We start from the raw sequence: 25,195 nt of genomic DNA on the forward strand, positions 1-25,195 counted from the left end.
GTCTGCCTCACCCACCACTGCCCTGCCCCCAACCTCCAAGGAGGGAAGAGAGGCTGGAGGTTGAATCAATCACTAGGGGCCAATGGTTTAATCAATCATGCCTATGTAATGACACCTCCATAAAACCCAACAGGGGAGGGTCAGGAGAGCTTCCAGGTGGTGAATGCGTGGAGGTTCTGGGAGAGTGGCTTGCTGGCAGGGGCAGCTCTGCCATCTGGCTGTTCCTAGGTTATATCCTTTTATAATGAACTGGTGATCTAGTAAGTAAAATGTTTCTCTGAGTTCTGTGAGCCATTCTAGAAAACTAACCAAACACAAGGAGGGTGGGAACCTCTGATTCTCATGGGTCATAGCAGATAACAACATGGACTTTCGACTGGTATCTGAAATGGACACAGTCTTGCAGGGCTGAGCCCTTAACCTGTGGGATCTGATGCCATCTCCAGCTAGTGTCAGGATTGAGCTGACTGTAAGACTCCCAGGCAGTATAGGGGAATTTTTTGACACACACATCAAAATTGGTGTCAGAATCATCATGTCAATAGATATTTGTTCACTAAATGAATGAAAGTGGTTGCAGTAACATCTTCAAAGAAAAATGTAAGCATATATAACAATTTCCTTAAAATAAATATATTAAAGAAAAAAATTCCAGTGAAACGGTTTTAACAGTGTTAAATCTTTGGATGTATGTTCTCAACTTACTAGAAAAAAGGTTTTTACAATTTACCCTCCCCAAGGAGTTAAAAATTGTACTATACTTTGGATTGCTAGTGAAATGAGTTATTTGCATGTGTTTACTGTGCATTAATATCTGAGCAAAGAAAATTAAGGGAAAATTGTGGACACATTTCCTTCTTTTCTCAGGTTCCAATATGCTTCAAGTAGGCTCCTTGGAGAAACAAAAATTAGCAGAGAAAAATTAGCAAAGGGCTTAACTAAGCAGACTTGGGGTTATAAAGAATTTGGAAGCAAAATCTAATAATAAAAAGCTATGCTAATAATGTTCTAAATATTACCTGTATTTATCTTCACATCTATATCTACATGGCTATACCTTCTGGCCTTTTCTTTCTGCCAATTTTTTTACCTTTTTTTCTTTTAAGATGTTCTTTTTTTGTAGTTTAGTTTGCTTGTTTTTGTTTTTGTTTATGATCTTACTGTATTTCCCAGACATCATGGAAATATTCTAGGTCATCATCTCTTTGGATCCTGTGCATTGAAAACAGCACCATCACACCTCAAGATGAAAGACAAGGTGACAGGTTCTCTTCTGATTACAAAGCCTGATCACTCCCACACCCACACACCACCCAGTTGCTGAGAAATCATTACCTTTCTTGCCCTCCCGCTGCCAGCACATCGAATAGAATAATGGCGCAATAAAAGTGGTGCAAACACAAGGAATCAAAAAAATAAAGAGGCTTCAGTAAAAAACAATAAACGAAAAACAAATATATTGCACTTGCTTAAGACAGCACAAAAGTTCCTATTTTGTTTGCACAACTCATGAAGATGCTATTACCATTCATACAAAAATAGTATAGCTCTGGTACACATTATAATCAATTGTTAACATCATCCAGGGCAAGCATTTTTTTACAAACAGAATTTTAACTCTGAGAGGAACCTCTAAGGGTTCAGTGCTGTTCTTTGGCAAGTTAATAATAATCCTCTACTTTGCACTGTATGAAGCTCTCTGTTCTCTCTTTGGAAAATCCTGGCTGGAAGGGCTATCTGACTGTGGTATCTCTCACTTTACTGAGTCATCCATGTTGTCACTCATGAAGAGTTAACTGCAAGGAAGGAGATAAACTTCCAAGACAGGTGCCTGAAGGTGGCTTCGAGACTCAGCCCAGGCAAGTCCTATAGTGTTCAGATATGAGGGAAGGGCTGAAGCATGAGCTAACTGTGAGCTTCCCAAGAAGGAATTTACCCTAAAAGAGAATAAGAAATCAGGACATGCCCCAGGCACTGGAGGAGAGGGGCAGTGTGAAGAAGACACATCTCCTATCCCTTAGTTCTGCCTTAAAGTTTTGTCTCCATAAAATACTGGGGGATCCCAGGGGGTGTGAGGGTAGAAAAAGCAAAGTCGATGTTTCACAGAAAATCTCAAAGGCATTAGAAGCATACAGCAGCACTACTTTGTAACAAAGGGTCAGCAGGAGCACAACTCTCGGGGGAAGAGATCTTTCCCACTTGAACAGTGGCTTCAGCACACACTGGCACATTATGGCACTGAGGAGGAAGGAACATTAGCTAAGGGGATGCCAGCCTCTGTGCCAGCCCCAGCTGCAGCATCTGGACGTGACTGACAGCAGCAGAGCAGCCTCATAGTAGGAAAGGGGACCTCAGTGGGGGCCACCACCCTCAGCAGCAACAGGGCCATGCCAAGGGTGGGGGGTTGTGTGGGCAGTGGGAAGCCAGTACCGTCAACACGGGTACTATCTCCCAGACATCACAGTCCACCTCTGCAGTTCATTATCTCCCCCCAGACAGCTAAGCTACTTAGAAGAGCCATCTTTAGCAAAGCTAATGTCTAGAAATTCTGTTAACCTGTGATCACTTCAAGTGATGAGACTCAAAATTTTATTTCTGGTTATAAAAGCTGTAAGAATGGCAGGACTTTGGCATTTAGGAATTTAATATCTTTGGTCTACATTTTTTTTAATGTAATAGGAATAAGCAGAATATTTTAATAACTTTGTTACCTATTTGCACAGAAAGGAGAAAAAGCTCAAAGGTCTCATTTCCTTTTTAGTAAACAACAGGAATTTTTGCTGTTTTTATTGGAAATACAGCTGATGTGCAACATTATATTGGTTTCATATGGATAACATAGTAATTTGATAATTATATACATTACTAAATGCTCACTATGGGAAGTGTAGTTACCCTGTTACCATGGCAAGATATTGCAATATAATTGGTATATCCCCTATGTTGTACTTCCATTCCTGTAACTAATTTATCTTATAATTGGAAGTTTGTACCTCTTTACCCCCTTCACGTATTTCACTCTCCCCCAAACTGCCCCATGTTAACCAACAGTCTGTTGTCGGTATTTATGGGTCTATTTCTTTTTTGTCTGTTTGGGTTTTTTTTTCAGATTCCACATATAAATGAAATAGCATGGTATCTGCCTTTCTCTGTCTGACTTTGGTCTGAAGTTTTTACAAGCGACCCTTAAGTTCAATTTAAAGTAGTAATCTAGAAACTTCTGGGACGTAAATCTGAATTGTGGGGATTGTACAAAGTGAGCAAGGCTAGCTGGCCACCTGGCCTCTAATTTCAACACAGCTTTCCTGGAACCCTCACCTCTCTTTAGGAAGGTGCTGCATGAGGAAGACCCTTCCATGTTAGAATGGTAGTCCTTTTGCTATAGAGATGGGTGGCAGTAAATTAGATTTTAAATTATCCATTTGGTTTTTCTATGCCACACTGATAACTACCCCAAGCTACAGAAACAGATGTTGATGCAATGATAAACCAATCCACCTGGTATCCTCCTCAGACTGGACAGCTAATCTTGGAATTACATCTGGCACAGATTATATTAAATTTCCTTCTCCTACAAACAAAGTCCTTTGGTTAAAACAACACAATGTTAAATTTAACTAGAAACCTACCCTGCTCATACCAGAAAGGAACTATCTTTCAGTATTAACAGCACAGACACCCTACAATTTTATTCTAGAGCCTGTTTATCTTCTTGTGCTGTAGTGTAAAACATGCAAGCAAGAGATCCAGAATACATGCTAGGCTAGGTACTGGTCACTTATTTTGGTGGGAATTAAATTTAATGAATGGATATAAGGTGTCATTATTCTCTCTCCACGAAAGACATTTAATTTTTCTTTTAAGTAGTTTTATCAATAAAGAATTTTAAATCTATTTTTTATTGTTGATAGTAATCATATTCAAAGTTTGTCACCAATAGCATGAAGCCAAAGAAATATATGTTCATTCTTACAAACCTTTTATTATATGAGCAAATGAAAATGAAGCTGTATCATAAGCATACTGATACAACTGTATCAGAAACCCAGAGACCCTTTAAAAGTTGCCATATCAGCAAGCTTTTCACCATGTTCTGTGGCCTCCACAAGCACATTCTACCCTTCCACCATTTAAAGACAGGAAGGAGGTGAAGGACCAATGAAGGTGAACATCTTCTCCATCCCTTTTAGTTCATCTCTATCTACAAACTTTTTTGCCTGAATACCCTAACATTCACATTTTACCCAAGCATACTGAGTTACTTTCCTTGATCTCAATACCAATTCTGTGAGTTAGTCTAAATAAACCCAGTACAAAATCAGGTTAAGTGATGTATCCAAATAGGAAGCAATTATCCTAATACAATAAGAAAGGCAACTGTATAAAAGTTACAGAGGGAAAGGGCCTGCCTCTTGTGACTGCCTCCCCACATGCTCTGTAAGTATTAATACCAGGCATCAGAAGATTTACTGCACATGCTCACATGGCCCCTGGGCATCCACTTTTCTTTCTTCCTTTTTTACACTCAAAGGATATGGGCTCCCAATTTATCTTTGTTTTTGTTTAAAGAAAATAGACAGAATAAGAGTAAAGCATGCCTTTTACAAGTCACTTACAGAAAAGTCCTGGGAACTGTTGCCTGGCCATTGTTCCATTTTTAAAAATATTTCCTTGTGTGTGAAAAGCTACAGCCATAATGTAATTACATTAATCTTTTGGTGTGCAAGGGTATCCTTATGAACCAGCACCCAATACGCCTACATTGATGGTGTAACTAGCAAGTTGGAAGAACAATGAAGCTGGAATTCCTTGGTAGATGTTTAGGAGCAGCACAGGTATGCAGGCTGACTAGAGGGGGAGGAAACATCCTGAAGTGAGAGGTGGGAGACACTCCTTACCCTTTCCCACTCCTGAAATGTCACCCCAAGTTGTGTCTCCCACCCTACATGTTCCAATGATTTCAATGCCCATCTCACTATATTTCTTCCTCTTTTCACCCACCTTTTCTTCATTCTTCTTCAAGATATTTTCTTAGTATGAATGGGCTGGTGTTGAAAAGTTTCCAAGTTAGTTTTCAAAGGGGATTTAAAATATCAGAGGGTAGTATCTTAGCTCCGAAAAGAAGAGCCGTGCTGGCTGACAGTGAATGACTTCCCCTCCCCATGCAGAGGCCAAGTATTCTAAGCATGAAAAAAGGCATTGTAAAATAATACCAGGGGATATGAAGAGAGTTATTAATGCCCTAGGGCAGAAACTGATTCTCAGACAACAGACCATGGATACTGGAGAAAAAGAAAAGAGAGTATCTATATACACATATATGCACACATTATAATAGATGTGATATAAAATCCTGCACCTCTCAGCATGTGTTGTTATTTGTTTAGTAGCAGACTTCTTTTCATTACCTGAATGAGAGTTCATAGGCTGGGGTTATGGGTTATAATTAAGGATATTTCAGGAATTTTATAAAAGTTCAGATGAAGGTGTTCATCTTTGTAAAAATATGTGTATTGAACTTCCACTGGATATATGACACTAAGCATTTCTCTTACTGGAGCCTTTTGAGAGTAGACTCAGTTGGGGCTGAAAATGAAATATCTCCTTTTTAAATATTTGTATGAAAAAAAATATCTTTAAGAATATATTAGGGAGGGGCAGAAAAAGTGCCAGGTGAGCCTGGAGCATTCTGCAATACCAGAAGGTAAAGAAATGTTCAAAAAAATAAAAGGATGAAGGCATTTCCAAGGAATATGGGTGAAATCTGAAAGTGTTCCTAATACGCAGGGTGGGAACAATTTAAGGAACAAATAACATAGAATTTACACCCTCAGTATGAAATAAATATCCAAGAGATCTACTGACATAAAGAGGTGATTGTACAACAATACATTTTCCTTAGAGAAAAATGCCAAATAATAAATGCAGCTACTCCCCAGTTCAGGAGTTGTTGAGTATGGGGATTTAGTACTTAATGTCTTACTTAAAAAAATAGTCTGTGGAAAGGGAAGAACAATAACTGTAAAGTGGAAAGAAATCTGGCAAACACTATTTTGACCAAATCTCACCTTCACCTCTGTGATAGCTTTCCAAAAACCCATAATTACTCTAATAATGAAAAAAAAAAAATCAGAGAAACACAAAATGAGGGACAATCTACAAAATATCTAAGTAGTACTCCTTAAACTGTAAAGGTCATGGATTCTGGTCCCAGATAGTGACATATGAGGCTCCTGAAGTCACCTCTAATCTCCAGGGACATACCAAATCTATAGCTACTCATGGAACTATTTCCTTTAAAGGAAATCCAGAAACTAGATGAATTATTACTACATATCAGGCAAATGAGATAAAACCCACATTCAAATGGTAGGAAAGGCTGAGACACACTCTTATCATAAACCCCACCCCTGGCATGGCACCATACAGTCAGGAGGGAACTCCCAACTCCCAGCTACAACCTGAGGAGCAAAGAGCAGGGACCTAGTGTAGAGCACCACAACTTTCAAGAACTCCACCTGAGAGATGGGCCCCCAAAACACCTAGCTTTGAAAGTCAACAGGGCTCACATCCATAAAACCCATAAGACCCACAGTAAACAAAGAAACAGTTCTTAAGGGGTTCATGAGGAATCACCATGACTATTCCCCCAAGGCTCAGAGTATAGGTAACAGATAGAAAGGCCTATCTCCCAGTTTTTCCCTGAAAGAGGTTAATTTACATATATTAAAAGCTACAGCCTGAAGGGCAGGCTTCTAATTTAACATATATCTAGGGTCTTACTGCAATCATTTCTGGAGACCCAAGAGACTTGGAGGCACCATCTTTGTATTCCTCCTTGTCCCCACTCCAGACTGCTGATGTCTCGCTAAAAAGAGTTTGTGTAAACACCTGACTTTTGTGGCTGCTTTCCAGCAGATGAACTCCTGGCTGCTTGGCTCTGGTGGCCAGGAGGGCTTGAGTTCACAGGTTTCACAGGACTGTAGCAGACAAAAAAACAGTTTTTAACAAGCTATCTCCCCAAAGCTCAACACAGAGACAGCCCATCTAACAGAAAAGCCCATCTCCAAGTCTTTCCCAGAGAGGTCTATTTGCCCACTTTAAAAGTTGATAGATGAGGATCTGGCTTCCAATCAGCCTGCATTTAGGGACTGAGTGAGTTTCTCCCTTTTTGGACACTGACAGGTCTTGGCACATCCTCAGCTACTCTGAGCCACTAAGAACAAAGGAGGTAGCTTGGACAGTCACAAACGTTTGAGAGACAACCAAAAACTAGGGCAGGGTTGAATGATAAGGATCATCTCATACATGAAACCACTCCTTCAAGATGGGAAAGCTGGCACAATCCTACACAGAGTCTAGAAAAATGAAGAAACAGAGGGATATATTCCAAACAAAAGGACAAGCTAAAACTCCAGGAACAGACCTTAATGAAATGGAGATAAATGATGTACCTGACAGAGAGTGCAAAGTATTGGTCACTGAGATGCTCACTGAGATCAGGAGAACAATGTATGAATAAAGTGAGATTTCAACAAAGAGAATATATAGGAAGAAAACAAAACAGAAACCACAGAGCTAAAGAATACAATAAGTGAACTGAAAAAATTCAATAGAGGGCATCAACAATAGAAAGCAAGTAGAACAAAGAGTAAGTAAACACAAAGACAGGGCAGTAGAATTCAATCAATCAGAGGAGCAAAAATAAAATAAATGAAAAAGAGCAAAGATAGTTTAAGGGACTTATAGGATACCATCAAGTTCAATATTCATATTGAGGGTCCCAGAAGGAGAAGAGAGAGAGGAAAGGACAGAAAGCTTATTCATATAAGTAATGGCTAAAAATGTTCCTAATCTTGGGAAAGAAACAGTTGTCCAAATCCAGTTAGCTTATAGGGTTCCAAAAAGATAAATCCAAAAAGACCCACACTGAAACACATTATAAACAAATTGTCAAAAATTAAAGACAAGGAAAGAACTTAAAAGCACCAAAAGAAAACAACTTGTTATGTAAAAGAAAACACCCATAAGATTAACAGCAGACTTTGTAGCAGAAACTATGCAGGCCAGAAGAGAGTGGCATGACACATTTAAAGTGTTTAAAGGAAGAAACTGCCAACCAACCCTGCAAAGCTATCCTTCAGAAATGAAGCAGAGATAGTTTTCCAGACAAGCAAAAGCTAAAGAAGTTCATTACTACTAGACCAGCCATACAAGAAGTGTTAAAGGGACTTCTTCAAACTGAAATGAAAGGACACTAAAAACAGGAAAACATATAGAAGCATAAAACTCACCAGTAAAGGTTAACTTTTTCTTAAAATGAGAATACTCTAGTGTTGAAATGGTAGTGGGTAAATCACTTACAAATCCAGTATGAAGGTAAGAAAAGACAAAAATAGTAAAAATAACTATAACTATAATAATTTCTTAATAGCTACACAAGGAAAAATTGTGGCATCAAAAACATAAAGAATGAGGGAAGGGAGTAAAAATACAGAGCTCTAGTATGCAGTTCAAATCTAAGTTGTTAGTTTAAAATAGATTGTTATGATATAATATGCTTTATATAAGCCTCATGGTAACCACAAAGCAAAAACCTATAGTAGATACACAAAATATAAACAAAGAATTTCAGTATACCATTACAGAAAATCATTAATCACAAAGGAAGAGAGCGTAAGAGGGAATGAAAGAATTAAAAAACAGCCAGAAAACAATTAAGAAATGGCAATAGTAAGTCTATACCTATCAATAATTAAATATAAATGGACCAACTTCTCCAACCAAAGACATGATGGTTGAATGGATTCAAAACACAAGGTATGCTGCCTACAAGAAACTCACTTCAGTTTTAAGGACACATGCAAACTGAAAGTGAAGGAAGGGAAAATGATATTCCATGCAAAGGGATACCCAAAGAAAGCTGGGGTAGCAATATACCAGACAAAATAGACTTTAAGACAAAGACTGTAATAAGAGGCAAAGAATGGCATTACGTAATAAATGGGTCAATCCAACAAAAGGATATAATATTTGTAAATATTCAGGTAGGCAACATAAAAGCATCTGAGTATATAAATCAAATATTAACAAAGGGAACAAATATAACCTGAAGGAAGAAACAGATAGCAATACAATAACAGCAGGGAACATTAATACTCCACTTTCAAAATGGATAGATCATCCAAACAGAAAATCAATAAGGAAACATTGGACTTCAACTACACATTAGACCAGAAGAACCTAAAAGATATCTATAGAACATTCCATCCATCAGCAGCAAACATAATCTTCTCAAGCACACATGGAACATTCTCTAGGAAAGATCATATGTTAAGCCACAAGAAAAGTCTTCATATGTTTAGGGAAATTGATAACATATCAATATCTTTTCCAACCATAATGGTATGGCTAGAAATCAATTACAAGAAGAAAATGAAAATTCACAAATATGAGGGGATGAAAACAAGATGCTAATGAACAATCAATGGGTCAAAAAAAGAAATAAAAAGAGAAATAAAAAAATATCTTGAGACAAATGAAGATGGAAATATAACATACCAAAACTTACAGAATGAGGCAAAAGCAGTTTTAAGAGAGAAGTTCACAGTGATAAATGCCTACATTGAGAAACAAGAAAGAGTTCAAGTAGAAATGAAAGAGGAGACACAACAACTGACACCAAAAAGCACAAAGGATCATAAGAGACCAGTATGAACAATTATGTACCATTTTCCCCCAATATTCAAAAGTAGAGTGTGCCTATGAAAACTTTCCTAAGTCAAAATGGTATAAAGTGAAAAAGCAATTAGCATTAATTTATGTGGAAAAACTTTTGAGTGTTGCCACACCAAAAAAAAAAAACCTTAGTCTTTTCTGATACCTTAGGACACATCTTGCTAACAGATGTAAAAAATAAATTGAGATAAAGCACAGATGCTCACAGACACAGTTCAAAGCTATGGCAACTTGATGATCAGACGATGTGTATAATTCATGGGGAGGTTACTTGGCAGGGCCAGTCTTGCTGTTTGGGGTGCACACTGCCTCTATAATGGCTCACTGCAAAACAAACACTGAACACTATTTTTTCTTTTCTCCTTTTTTTTTTTTTAAAGAGAAAATCTTCTTTGAAAATTTTTTTTTGTTTAGCAAAAATGAGCACAAATATAGGTCTTTTGTAAAAGTGAAGTGGAGTAACACAAAATTCCAAAAAGATGTGGATATCTGTACCAACAAACTGGACAACATATAAGAAATGGATAAATTCCAAGAAACATTCAACCTGCGAAGACTGACTAATGAACAAATAGAAACCTGGACAGACTGATTATTTGTAAGAAGACTGAATCAGTAATTGAAAACCTTCCAACAAAAATAGTCCCATACAAGATAGCTTCGCTGGTGAATTCTACCAAACATTTAAAGAACAATTAGTGCCAATCCTCTGAAACTCTTCCAAACAATAGAAGAGGCAGGGACATTTCAAGACTCAGTTTATGAACCAGCATTACCATAGCATGAAAACCAGACAAGGAAACTACAAGAAACAAAAATTATAGGCCAATATCTCTGATGAACATTGATGCAAAAATCCTCAACAAAATATTAGCAAACTGAATTCAGCAATACATTAAAATGATCAAATACCGTGATCAAGTGTGATTTATTCCAGAGATGCAAGGCTGGTTTAACACCTACAAATTAATATGATACACCACATTAACAAAATTAAGGATAAAAATCGTATGTTCATCTCAATAGATACAGAAAAATCATCTAATAAAATTCAACATCCGTTCATGATAAGAACTCTCAACACTATCTCAACATAACCAAGGCTATGTATGACAAGAATACAGTAATGTCATACCCAATGGTGAAAACCTGAACACTTTTCCTCTAAGATCAGGAACAGGAAAAAGATGCCCACTCTCCCCACTTCTATTCAACACAATACTGGAAATCCTAGCCAAAGAAAATTAGGGAATAAAAGAAATAAAAGGCATGTCCAAATCAGAAAGGAAGAAGTAAAACTGCCTCTATTTCTTGATGACATGATATACACAGAAAACCCTAACTATTCCACCAAAATATTGTTAGGATAATAAACAAATTCAGTAAATTTTAATGATACGAAATCTATATACAAAAATAAGTTCCACTTTTGTACACTAACACAAACTATCTGAAAGAGAATTTAAGAAAAAAACCCATTTGCAATTGAAAGAAATAAAATGAAATACCCAGGAAAATATTTAACCAGAGGTAAAAGATTTGTACTGAACACTAAAAGAAACTAAAGACACCAGTAAATGGAAAGATATTCTATGCTCAAGGATTGAAGGAATTAATGTTGCTACAATGCCCATAGAATCCAAAGCAAACTACAAATTCAATGCAATCCCTATCAAAATTCCATTTTGATTTTTTGTACTTTCACAGAAGTAGAACAAATGATCCTAAAATTTGCATGGGACACAAAAGACCCCTAATAGCCAAAGCAATCTTGAAAAAGAACAATGCTGGAGGCATCACACTTCCTGACTTCAAACTATATTACAAAGCTATAGTGAACAAAATAGTAGAGTATTGGCAGAAAAACAGACATAGAAATCAGTGGGACAGAATAGAAAGCCCAGAAATAAACCTATGCATATATGGTCAATTAATCTGCAACAAAGTAGTCAAGAATACACAATGGGAAAGGATAGTATCCACAATGAATGATGCTGGGAAAACTGGAGAGCTACACACAAAACTGGACAAATTTCACTGGACCCTTATCTTGCACCTATTATAAAAGTCAACTCAAAGTGGATTAAAGACTTAAATTGAAGACCTAAGACCAAAACACACTCCTAGAAGAATACAGAGGAGTAAGTCCTTGATGTCTCTCTTGGCAATGCTTTCAGGAATTGACACCAAAAGCAAATGAAATCAAAGCAATGATAAACACATGGGATTATATCAAACTAAAAAAAGCACAGTAAAGGACACCATCAACAAAATGAAAAGGCAACCTACTCCATGAGAGAATATATTTGCAAATCATATATTCAATAGGGGTTTATATCCACACTATATAAAAAATTCATACGAATCAATAGCAAAAAAAAATCTTATTAAAAAATGAGAAAATGAACAGACATTTTCCAAGGAGAACATACAGATGGCCAACAGGTACATGAAAAGGTGCTAACATCATTGATCATGAAGGAAATGAACTCAAAGCCACAATGAGATGTTACCTCACACTTGCTGGAATGGCCATTATGAAAAGGACATGAAACAAGTATTAGCAAAGATGTGAAGGAAAGGGAACCCTATGCTCTGTTGGTGGGGATGTGAATTAGTGCCGCCCCCATGGACAGTATGGAGGGTCCTCAAGAAATTAAAAATAGAAGTACCAAATGTCCAGCAATCACAATTCTGGTTGTCTATCCACAGGAAATGAAGACAGGAACTCGGAGAGAAGCCTGCCCTCCCATGTTCACTGCAGCATCATTTTCAACAGCCAAGACATAGAAACAACCTAAGTTTCCATCAGTGAATCAATATATAAAGAAGATGTGACATACATATATGGATACATATGAATATTACAGAGCCATGAGAACAAAGGAAATCTTGCCATTTGCTAATACGTGGATGGACCTGGAGGGCATTAGACTAGGTGAAAAAGCCAGATAGAGAAAAATAAATACTCCAATGTATCACTTAAAAAAGAAAATCCAAACTCATAAAAACAGAATGTAGAAAAGCAGTGGCCAGGGGCGGTGGGCTTGGGGAAACAGGGAGAGTTTGGTAAAGGGTATAGCCTTTCAGCTATAAGATGAATAAAGTCTGAAAATCTACGGTGAACATGGTGACTATAGTTGTTGATAACACTGTGTTACATAACTGAAATCTGCTAAGAGAATAGAACTCAAATGTTCTCACACAAAGAAAAAGATAAATATATGAGATGGATATTTTCACTAACTTGAGGGTGGTAATCCTTTCACAAAGTGTACATATATCAAATGATCACAATATTCATATTAAATATCTTAAAATTTTAGAAGTCAATCATACTTCAATAAAGCTGGAAAAAAATGTCAAAGTCATGAAAAACGAGGAAAGGGTAAGATACTGTCACAGATCAAGACTGACTAAGGATGCATGACAATGAAATGCAATGCATTATCTTGGATTAGATCCTGGGATAGAAAAAGGACACTAATTTGAAAATGGTGAAATTCTAATAAAGTCTGGAGTTTGGGATTTAAGGGAAACTGAAAGTGGGTGAGGAACGTACAGGAAATGCTTTTACTCTCTTCACAATGTTTCTGTAAATCCAAAGTTATTCTAAAATAAGTTGTTTTTTTTTTAAGATGTATTAGGAATCTTCTAGGACAGGTTTTAAGCAATGTGTGCACTTGTCATGGATTTAAAGCAGTATCTTAGGGAATTAAAAAGGTTTGGAAACAGACAAGTCAGTTAATCATTGTAGAATTCCTTAATGATCAAGACCGGGAGTTCTTTGAGGGGATTTTGGCAGTTCTGACACGTTCCCTGCTGCAGTGTCTTACCATCTCTGATCAAGCACACTCTGCCAGAGCAGGCCGAAGGCTAAATAATGAACTGGCAGATTTAGGCATGGCAACAAGTCCAAACGAAAGTACTTGGGGAAAATTAAAAAGTTAATGTTCTCACTCTAATTAAAACTGTGATATATAAAAGTTAAGACAACAAAAAAATCACTGTAGACAATAGCATTAGGTATTGGAATAGGTCACTAAAGTGGCCATGAAACCCCCATTTCCCAAGTGTTAAAAAAAACATAGATGGAATCTCAACCTGCACTTGATTTAGATGCAGCCTCATCTGTGATCTTCTCCATTTCATGCTGACCATAACCCTTTTCAGTAGTTCCCCATGGAGTTTCTGATGGTTCCTTCCCCCGAATTCTTGTTGCATTTAATGTCTGTAGCACTTACCTAGCAAGTAGCATATGCCACCTTGTTCTTTCACTCATGTATATTAAGTCCTGCCTCTCTAAGTACATATTCATACATTCACCTCTTCACTCTTCCAATGGTCAAGTCAACAAATGTTGGATGTCTTGGATGTCTACCAGGCACTGTGTTGGGTATTAAAGGTACATTGTTATGAATAAGACACTGTTATTGTCCTCACACATTCCATTGAGGGAAAAATACAAATAATCAGGCAATTAAAAGAATGGTATGTTAAGAGCGTAACAAATGCCTGCCCAAGATGTCATGGCACCACGTGGGCGTGGAACCTAACGAGGCTTTAGCTTTAGAGGTGACATTAAAGGTGAGCTCTGAAGGACTAGACCATAAGCAATCTGAAGTCAGAGGCCCAATCATGTACATTTGAATCTTTCCAACCCTGGGGCTTAGTTCCTTATAGAGAGAAGAAATTGGAATGTTTGCTCATTTATGATTATAATAACATTGATAATAAGGATTAAGATAATCAAATGGCTGGGATCCAAGATACAAAGATGAACAAGGCATAAATCCAACTCTCAAGGAGTTTTTGGTATTTTCCTTGCTCACCCTTGTATCCATCATGCCAACAATTGCAGGGACATCTCTGGCACCCAATACATGTTTGCTGAATGGATGAGCATTCTCAGACTCCTCACATCCAATCAGGCACCAAGTCCCATGAATGCTTATTTCACAGTACTTCTTGCATCTGTCCCTCCTCAATTTTTCTATGTCTACTACACCCTTTTGTTACATCCCATCTCTACCACTAAGGGACTTGACACTGATCTCCCCAATTTCAGGTACTAGTTCCTCAACAATGCATGCCACCAGCAGGTTTTCTGAAACCTGAACTTGCTAAATAAGGTGCCTATTCAAATACTTTCCCTTGCTTACAGAATAAACCCCAACCTCTAAGGCTTATTGTTCAATCTTCAAGCTTCCAGGTCTGGTCCTATTCTACCTTTGTGGATGTTTCACATCCAACATTCCTCCCTGTAAATAAACACTGTCCTCTAGTCATACTTGTTAACCCACTGGTCTTCCAAGCAGGCTATTTGCTGCCCAAATTCCATTCAAAAGCCTTGATTCAGACCAGTCCTACCAAGAGCTCTTCCTAGGCTCCTCAACCCAGAAGGTTACAATGCGCTGAACAATTTCTCTTGAAAGAGCTCCACAGGAATTCATTAAAAAGTGAATAGGCAGTGGGAAGGCAAATAAACACACCATTAGAATACAGCATGGTATGGGCAATGGATGGCCTGGAAGGCTGCCTGAAGCAGCTGGTGATGGTGTGGAGAGAAAAGAGGCCACACCCAAGGGATGACAAGGAAGTCACCCACAGGAACAGAGCAGTGACAAAGAGCATCACAGCCCAAGGCTCAAGAAAACAGGATGGGAGAGGCACAGAGTCTGAGGAGGTATAGCCAGAAATCAGCAGCAAGCAAGGAGAAGGGCACTATATACATTTTTCTTTTTTTTAAAAATAGTCATTGAATATAATATACATAAAGTGTGCAACTCTTCAGTGTATAGTTCAATAAATGTTCCTCAATAACCACTTCCTAAAAAAGGAGACACTATCAGCACCCCAGAAGCCTCCCTAGTTCCCATTTCACCCTCAAAACTAATCAATAATTCTAATTTCTATATCCATAATATAGCTTCACCTGTTTCTTCACATAAATGGAACAATACAGTATACATCTGTCTTCTTTCACTTCTTACTGTATCTGCCTCAGCCACATTATTGCATAGAGACCTATAAGTATATAGTGTCTTTTCATTGCTTAATGTATTATATTGTATGAGTAATTAGAATGCATTGTTATTCAACTATATTGGCTATTAGAATATAAGATACAGGAATATAGGATATTCAACTATACTGGGTATGAGGGAGGCAGGCATCCTATTGGAGACTACTAAAATAATGCTTCGATAAACATTCATTTGGTGCACACATTTATTTGATATATACTTGGAATTTAAATTGCTTAGTCATAAGATATACATATGTTCAAATTAGTAAATGCATGCAGTTTTCCATAGTGGTTCTATTTATTATAGTCCTACAACAAGTTATGAGAGTTACAGATGTTCCTTATTTTCAACAACACTTGTTGTCAATCATATTATTTCAGCCATTGTGGTAGTTATATAATGGTGTACAATTTTGTTTTAACTGTTGATGACAGATGAAATCAAGCAACTTCTCATACATTTGATGGCTATTTGGATATATCCTTGTGAATTTCTTGTTCAAATGTCTTGATAACTTTTCTTTTGGATTGTCTGTTTTTGTTATTGATTTGTACATGCTTTTTATATTTTTTGGATAAAAACTCTTTGTCATACAGTATATGTTACAAATATATCTGGCTTTGTAATTTACCTTATCACTCTCTTAACGGAATCTTTTATAGACAAAATTACTTGATTTTAATGTAGCCCAGTCTATTACTAATAATAGATTGGGATTATTAAAACTGCGTAAGAATTCATTTCTTGCTAGATCAAGTTGATGAAGACTTTTTTAAAATTATATTTTCTGGGAGCCTCACTGTTTCAATTTCTAAATTAATCTATAACCCACATTAAAATGATTTTGAGGTATGGTGTGAAAGAGAAATCAAGATCCATTTTTTTTAATACAGATATACAACTAACTTAGCCCCATTTTTTAAGAGACCATCTCTTTCCCACTACATTTCTGTGCATGCCACTTTTGACATAAATCAAGTACCTGTCAATCATAAAGTACACACTTATCCTACATACTTTCTGTCACACTCTCTATCCTGTTAATTGATCCATTTATTCTTGCTCCACACTGCTTTAATTCATCTAATTTTATAAATTTTGGTATCTGGAAGCAGTTTGCTAACTTTGTTCCTATTCATCAAGATTTTCTTGGCTATTCATGGCCCTTTGCATTTCCATGTAAATTTTAGAATTAGCTTAACACACACACACACACACACACACACACACACACACACACACACAACACACAAACACACCAAGCATACCTGTTGGGACTTAATTGGAATTGTATCTACTCTATAGATCTGGAGAATTTTAAAAAGGTCTTGCCAGTCTCTTTAAGTATTTAATATTTTTGTGCTAATGTAAAGGAAAAAGGTTTTTAGTTTTATTGTAGAATTATTTTTTCCTATTGCCTGCCTCCAGTGGCTGTGGTAAATCCAGTGATATTATTAATTCACTAAATATATCTGTAGTTTATTTTGGATTTTCAAATGTACATGCTCATGCCTTCTGCCAATAATTTTACTACTTCCTTTTCAATTACTACATTTTTATTTCCTTTTCTTGCCTTCTTGCATTGGATATGACCTCCTGTACAATGTCAAACACAAATGATGATAGATGATATCTCTGTCTCACAATCCATGCAATAATTTTTCAACATTTCACGACAATCTGTGATTCCTTTTAAAGAAATTCTCTATTAGAATAATGAAGTTTTCTTTTATTTCTTGTTTGTTGAGAATGTTATCATGCGTGGGTATAGAATTTCATCAAATGCTTTTTCTTCTTCTTTTGAAATAATCATATGGGTCTACTCTTTCCTTCTGTTAATGTGATAAGTTACACTAATTGCTTTTCAAATTTTATATCCACTTTGCATTACTGGAATAAAGTCAACTTTGTGATAATACATTACTACTACATAAGACAGGATACATTACTTATTTTTCTAACTGTACTTTGTTTAAGCAAGTCCTTTGAAGACAGTGTTCTTATGCTATTTTGTATTTTTCTGTATTATTCATCACACTGTAATCATATTATATCTATAATTATAAAACTGTAAACATTTTGAGAGAGGGGCTCTGCTCTAGTCTTTGTATATCCCCCACCATTTGGAACAGAGTATATGGGACATATATGATTTTTGCATCAAAGTCCTCATAATCTCCTAACAAAATGTCTTTTGCATAGAAGACACTCTCCATCAATATCTGTTGATGATGAGTTTGCCAATTAGTGCTTTTATTTCAATGAATCTCATCTTCTCAACTCCTCATGTTACTGCAGAATGAGACCTAAAAGCTTATTGGAAGGAGCACAATAATAGCTCAACTCAGAGAAAACAATATAGTTACAAGGCTCACAGTGTACTTTAGAGAATAAAGAATCATATTATCACCTGATGGCTCTGATACCCAGTCCTGATACCAAGTCAGGTAGTTCAGCTTGGACCCACCTCATATATTAGGCAACAGTGAGATTTTCCATTGTAGCTAAACCTACCTGGTGCACTCTGCCAAGTTCTTTATTATTCTCCATTAGTCCTGTTTAAGGGCTTAATTTGTGATTTTAGAAACTGGGCTTATTTTCTCTATTTCTGATAAAAATAAAAATGTACTTTTTGGTAAAAAGGTCTGTCTCTTAACAACCACCATTTGGCATTTCACTGTACCTCAAAATTTATGTTGTATTCTGAACTGTTCTGTACAGTCTGTGAAAGTATGAATCACAGGCAATTTCTTTATTTTAAATGTCCCTAGTATATACACTGCAAGAAATATTTCTGGATTATCTTTCCCAAAACTCTCCCTCTGCCTAACTATGCCATCTACCAATCAATTCAGTATGAAAATATAACTTATTACAGCTACTGCCTTGTCCCAGAAGTTCAGAAGATTCATCAGATTTCTTGATCTTTGATGCTAAAATAGAAGAACTGGAATCCGTTATATAGGTGTAAACCCGAGATATGTACAGCAGTCTGTAAAGAGCAGTGAAAACTTCTAGAAAGACTAGCCAGAAATTAGTACATGGTTGTTATATAGAAGAGGGGAGGAAAGGAAATCTTAAGTCCAATAGTTTTAAGCTTCTCAAATATATTACATATGATACATCATAGACTATGATTATACTGAAATAAGTCAATAAGCCACACCCAACAGAGTTCAAAGAAGTCAAAGTTTCTTCAAAAACAAACTGAAATGTCAACCCACAGTAAGAGAAGTCCATTAGTGGAATTAATGTATGCTACCTACAGTGGAGACCGATACGGTAATGCACACACTAAGATCCATTAGAACACACTCAAGAGACATCTCAACTTCCATTTCTTGACCAGTGAGTTAGAGAGGCAGAGAATCCTTCCTGGGCCTAGTTTAAAATCACAGGAAATAATCCTGGTAAATAATGTTCTTAAACACTTGTCAGACTAGAATCATCCAGTCTAGCCAATAACACATAAACATAGAAGAGGATATTTCCTGCTTGTTTGTTTGTTTGATTTCTAATGGAACATTTTAAAGATTCACTTCCTTAGGTTGAACTCTGTCTTTGGCGCTCTACTGACCTGTTCTGTGGGATATAAACGTTCATAAATCTGCTCTGTGGGACACAAACGGCATTACATAATATGAGTCTAGATCATGGTGACCACGTTTGCTACAATCCATTAGTTCTTTGCTCATCAAGTGAATAATTTATTCCAGGACGCACTTGGCATTTATCTACTTTTCACCGGTAACATAAGCTCTATTTAAGCAGGTGCTAATTCATGCTTAGGAGACAATTTTTTTCTTTTTAAGTGAGGCATTTAACTACCCTAAGCAAGATATTAAGGCTCACTACAAGTGTGAACATTAAAGTCTGTCCTTTATTCTTTAGAAATTATCTCTTCTTCCTTCTCTTTCAACTGTAAATAGGCTTTCTAAGCCACCACGCAGATAAATGAAACATAGCTTGAGTTAATTCCACCAGCACAGAGCTGGGAAGGAAAGCAGGGACTGGGGATGGGGTGAGGAGCTGGTCTCTGCTAGCAGAGGCAGACTCAGAATGGCTGGGCAGGGTGCACACAAGGGTCCACCAGCCCAGGGCAGAGCCAGGCCCCCAGAGGACAGACTGGAAGCCAGGCAAAGAGGCAGCCTACCAGGCCCAGATGGTGAGCTGGCCTTGCTGGAAAAAAATGCCTATCCACTCTGGGTGCAGGATGGATCTCAAATGGGATGGCTGGCAGCTCTCGGGGTGAGGTGTAAGCATCCAGACTCCATGGCCACACTTAAGGAGCAATTACCATATAGGTACTGTGTGTTGAACACATTAAGGCCACACACCGTGCTAAGTGCTTTATGTGTTGGGATGGTCCTCAGGAACTGCTCACGGATGTCCTCCTCCTCTTCCTTCTGAGTTGCATCCCCTTGCCTCATCTCCTCTGAAGCAAGCCTGGGCCATGAAACTTTCTTTGGCCAATAAACAGGACTCAAATGGATGTATCACTTCTGGGTGGAGGCACTGAGAGACACAACATGATTTGCCAGCTTCCCTTTAGCTGCTTGACATTCATGAGAACATGTATCCAGACGGAGCTTCCCTCAGGCCGGTGACTGAGACGAGGGAAGTCCACAGCTACTGTAGACGGGAGGCTTGTGTTCACCCACAATTCATAGGTTGAAGCCCAGCCCCTGGTATGCTGGCAGTTGGAAATGGGGCCTCTGGGAGGTGATTAGGCCAGGAAGCTAGAGCCTTCATGGGCAGGACAGGGCCCTTAGGAAAGAAGTCTCCTGAGGGGATGCAGCAAAAAGACAGCTCTCAATGAGACAGGAAGTGGCCCTCACGGGACACGGAATCTGTTGGCACGGTGATCTTGACTGACCAGCCTCAGAACTGTAAGAAAGCAATGTCTGTTGTTTACAAGCCACCTGGTCTGTTACAGCAGCCCACATGGACCAAGTATCTGCCAACCTGCGCAGATGAGAAGTGGGAGGTAAAAAGACCCTTTTGTGGTGTTGTGCCCCTGCCATTAGGGAACTGTGTGTCACTGCAGTCTGTATGCGACTTGTCCCTTTAAATCATCCCAGCAAACCTGTGACCCCTTTAAGGAGGAATGTGAATGTATGAAACAGTGACTGAGTCCTTTGCCTAAGGTCACTGAGTTAATAAGAGGTGGTCTCTATCCAGAACCCTATTGTTAACCACACTTGGGCAAGATCTAACTGAATAAGCAGGAGAGAAAATAAGGTATCCCCATACCCATAAATGGCATCAGGAAACTTCTACACACATGACTGGCATAAAAGCAGGCAACTGAGCAAAGCAGCCTCTGCCACTTTCCCACTCTGTAAAAAAATTAAAAAGTGCAAACTGGGCATATACCACCAAAGATGCCAGCCTAAGGGGACGCTGTTTTCTGGGGTGGTCAACACATTGAATCGGTACTCTAAAAGATTTCCACTATTTCCCAAACCCAGTGCCTTCAGAAGCCATAGGCCTCATGAAGCAGAACAGGAAGCAAGACAGTATAAGAACCAAGAGCACTGTTTGTAGTCAGTAAGACAACATTTTATGTATGGTCAGCAATTTTACTTTCTCCTAGAATTTCCAAGTAGAGTTTCAAAGCCGAGAACACAAGTTCCTTGTAGCTTCTAATCATGACTTAAGAATGGAAGAATTCCCTCACATACATGAATTTCTTAATGGTGTTCATCTTAAGTATCGACCGACCCATGACAGGAATCAAACTTAAAGATAGGTTGAAAGTATTCCAGTCCTCGACCAATTCAGCTCACTTTTCTCTTGTCCAACCTGGGGATTATTTCTGTAGCCTTTAAACCAGAAAAGGAGAGAGAAATTATTCTCACTTTCAGCTAAGTGGGTGGAAGTATATTCTTTAGCTGTCATTTTACACCCTGTTATTGACTAAGCAATGCCTCTGAATTCTGGACAGAGTCCACACATTGCCACATTTCATTTCAGGGAATTCCCTTACTGCAATGACTCAATACATCTGTCATTTGAAGCTGTAACTTATTTATGCCCTTAATGCTAGACTGGCTTTTAAAGCACCAGCAAAGTAACAGTAAACTGTTTTTATGCATATGATCTTCATCATAATTTTTTTTTAACCTAAAAAAATAGTGGTCATCCATTGATCAGACAGATCAAAGAAGTGTTTTTTTATTAGTTACCATATATCACCTTTGAATTTCACATGACACGCTCAGGCTAATCTCTGGAACATGTAAATCAGAAAATGCTACATATGTTCAAAATATTGTCTATAATAAAGTCAATTTTCATGCTTTGTGTGGCAATCATATACTAGGTTACATTTGTTACAGGCTTTTAAATTTCAAGTATCTAATTAGAAATCACATCAAACTACCTGAAACATCATAGTGTACACAACACATATGTTATAAACACCCAGAGCTTGAATGCAAATAAAATTGACGTTTTTATGCTCATTTAAGTTTTTTCATAGCACTATCATAAATATTATTTCATTAAAATATAGATACTTCAAAGGAGCAAGACAATGTCACAAAAAATTTCATCAGAAGCCTCCTTCCTAATTGAAAGCAGGTGTAGAAGAAAACATCAGAACAGCATATATGTCTAGTGGTGTATTTGAGAAGGCAAACAAGCATACTACACTGATTTAAATAACAAATGAGGTGATTGATTTTTTTTTTAAATGAATGCAATGCTCTCTTGGATCATCTGACTGTAAGAAAAAAAAAGTATCCATCCTCACATGCTTTCATACCACCAGATCTTCCTTCCTTTGGTCTCTTTAACCCTCGGGAGGGGCCAAGCATCCTTTATCATCCAGAAAGGCGAGGCTGCCATGGCCCACCCTGGTGGGACTAGACACTTTCAATGAAAACCTAAAGTGAGAAGTCATGTGAGTAGAAAGTGTGAGCTTCTGTGAACTCAATGAGACAAAATCATAGAAGGCTGTCGTACTACTGGTTTCCAGTAAGAGAATAAAGGAAACATCAGCTAAAAGCACAAGATGCAAAGGAACACACATTGGGAGTGAAACTGAAATGAGATACATCCTACCACCATTCTAAGGCTAATCCATTCTCCCTGGTACTAAAATCAGATAACATCAGGAGCCCAGAGCCAAATGACAGGAAGATGCAATCCGCCCCTTTAAACTAATCACCGCCCATTCCTCCGCTAAATGCTGGAGTTTGCATTAAGTGGATACTGCAGCCTTTCAAACAACTTGCCCTCCTGGCAATCTCCTTCAGTTACTTTATTGGTCTTAAGGATGTGAGGCATCCTTTTGCTAATAGGAAACGGTTCTTTACACACGAGACAGCCTGTTCCCTAACTCAAAGCTTTAAACTCGAGCTTTCAGGGATTTAATCAGGCTCTCGGAGAAGAGGCATAGATCTTCCTTTTAGATTTTGAGGGAAATACTCCCTTGAGCGTTTCCCCCTGGGAACTGGTAGTTGCTGCAAAGCACGGGAGGAGAGGAAGCGCATGGGGGGCAGATGGGAGTCAGGTGGGTGCAGCAGTAGGCGATGTGTTTCAGAAGTTCTCCTTATCTTCCTGTCATAATATGCGATGTGACCCAAATACAAGGAAATCTCCACATTCCATTAACAGACTCAATTTGGATTATGCAGCTCCGCGGGAAGAAACAGCTTCCTCTCCTTAGCTAGTTGGGCTGCATTCTCGAGATAATTCTCTGAGTTTCACTTTAACATTTGGTTTAAACTGTGCGTACACTAAATGCCTTTTTGGAGGGACTTTTTCCTTCCAGCAGAGGAGGCTTTAGGGGCCCAGCCCCAACGCCCATTACGCTCCGGGGAGGCGCGCGCTCTGCGGGTGGAGGTCTGGCCCGCAGCTCCCACCCTCCAGAGTGGTGGGTCCCGGGGTGCATGGTGTCCCGCTCCGGCTCTAGCCTCTCTCCTGGCAACGCGCAAATCCCCGCCTAGTTGGGCACAAGTAGAGCGGATCGGCAACTGCTCATCCCAGAGGATAACGCTGCAGAAAACTCTGACGGCGTGCGCGCGGACCCGGGCTGGGTCGCGCAGCGACAACTTCACGGATTCGTCAATTTGGTAGTTTCTCGAGGGACTCGAAGAGCCCAGAAGAGTCCCTAAAACGCCCCTCTAAAGCCCACTGCCGTGCTACGCCGGGTTCCTCGGAGCCGCGCTTGCGGCCGTCCCACTTCTTGCGCGCCCCGTACAGGCACGGAGAGACGGTGCAAACCGCCCTACCGCGAGGCGCCGCGCGGAGGACGGGGTGCGGGCCCGGCGGCCCCGGGAAGAACCTCCCTCCCGCCCCCCTCCCCTGCTCTCCGGTCCTTGGCGACGGTAAAGTGCGGGAGGCGCCCGGGTGGGACGCAGGGCGCGGACGCCCTTGTCCCCGGGCCGGGCCACCGCGGGGTCCCTGCACGCTCGGGCCAGCTCGGGGGAGGCGCGCGTGCAGCTGGGCCGGGCCGGGTGGGCCGAGGCCCCGGGGCGAGCCGCTCTTACGTGCTCCAGCTTGTCTTTCCTCCGGAGCCAGACGCTGGCGCTGTAGTCCTGCTGCTTGACGCTGCTGTAGAAGTTCGCGCCCACTCGGGTCAGGCTCGGCGAGGGCTCCTTGGGGCGGCTTTTGAGCCTCATCTGCTCGAAGCCCTCTTGGGGGGAGGCCGAGAGCCACTCGTGCTGCCGGATGTTCATGCTGACATGACCAGGCGCGGCGGCGCGCGGGGGCTCGCAGGGCGCGGGAGGCCGGGTGAGCCGGGCCGAGGGGCCTGCTCGGAGGACAAGTGCCGCGCGTGGGCGCTGCGCTCGCCGGCTCCAAGCGGCGCCGAGTGGGGCCGGACGGCCGGGCGCGCGGCGGCGGTGCGGTGGGAGGGGCCGGGCCGCAGGGTGGCGCAGTGAGGAGCCGCCTCCCGGCCTGCCACCCGCGCCTGCCGCGCCTCCCGCGCCCCGGCCGGGACGCGGCCACCACCGCAGGAGTGCGCGCCTGGCCGGCGCTCCTCCCCGCTCGCCCAGCGCAGGGACGCCTCCCCCGAGACCCCGCCCCCGGCCCGCCCGGTCTGGGCGTCCCCGCGCCCGAAGTTCAGTAACTTCCCGCCCCTCGGACCCAGAGCGCAGGACGCCCCGTACCCTCCAGAGGCTGACCACAGGACGGGAGTTGTCTTGAGCCTTGCACATACTTTCATCTGAGGGTGCGACGACGGTGACAGTTTACCCTGTGACACAGACGCTCCCTTTTATTCTCCCAAGGAGAGCCACATCAGATGACACTGACATTTCTGAGTTAGAAACCTAGGTTCTAGTGTCCGCTCGGTTGATGACTAGCCAGCGAGAGGACTTGGTCAAACTGCTTTGCCTGATCGTTTGTCAAGTTGCTATGGTTTGTTTAATCACAAAGTTGGGCTTCTGGACGATCCATCACATCAACATATGTAACTG

At 39.9% G+C, this 25,195-nt stretch overlaps 1 protein-coding gene across 2 annotated transcripts in view; it reads right to left on the reverse strand.

Moving 5' to 3' along the window:
* Nucleotides 1-24,734, reverse strand: part of PLD5 (phospholipase D family member 5) — a 406,964-nt gene extending 382,230 nt beyond the window's left edge. For both annotated transcript variants that reach the window (XM_057507828.1, XM_036916695.2), the window contains exon 1: nucleotides 24,266-24,734. In XM_057507828.1, coding sequence (XP_057363811.1) covers nucleotides 24,266-24,454 — 189 coding nt within the window. In that variant the 5' untranslated portion in view covers nucleotides 24,455-24,734. The remainder of the gene's footprint in view (nucleotides 1-24,265) is intronic.
* Nucleotides 24,735-25,195: the final 461 nt, after the last annotated feature.

Source organism: Manis pentadactyla, chromosome 9, assembly GCF_030020395.1.
Source record: "Manis pentadactyla isolate mManPen7 chromosome 9, mManPen7.hap1, whole genome shotgun sequence".
NCBI lineage: Eukaryota > Metazoa > Chordata > Mammalia > Pholidota > Manidae > Manis > Manis pentadactyla.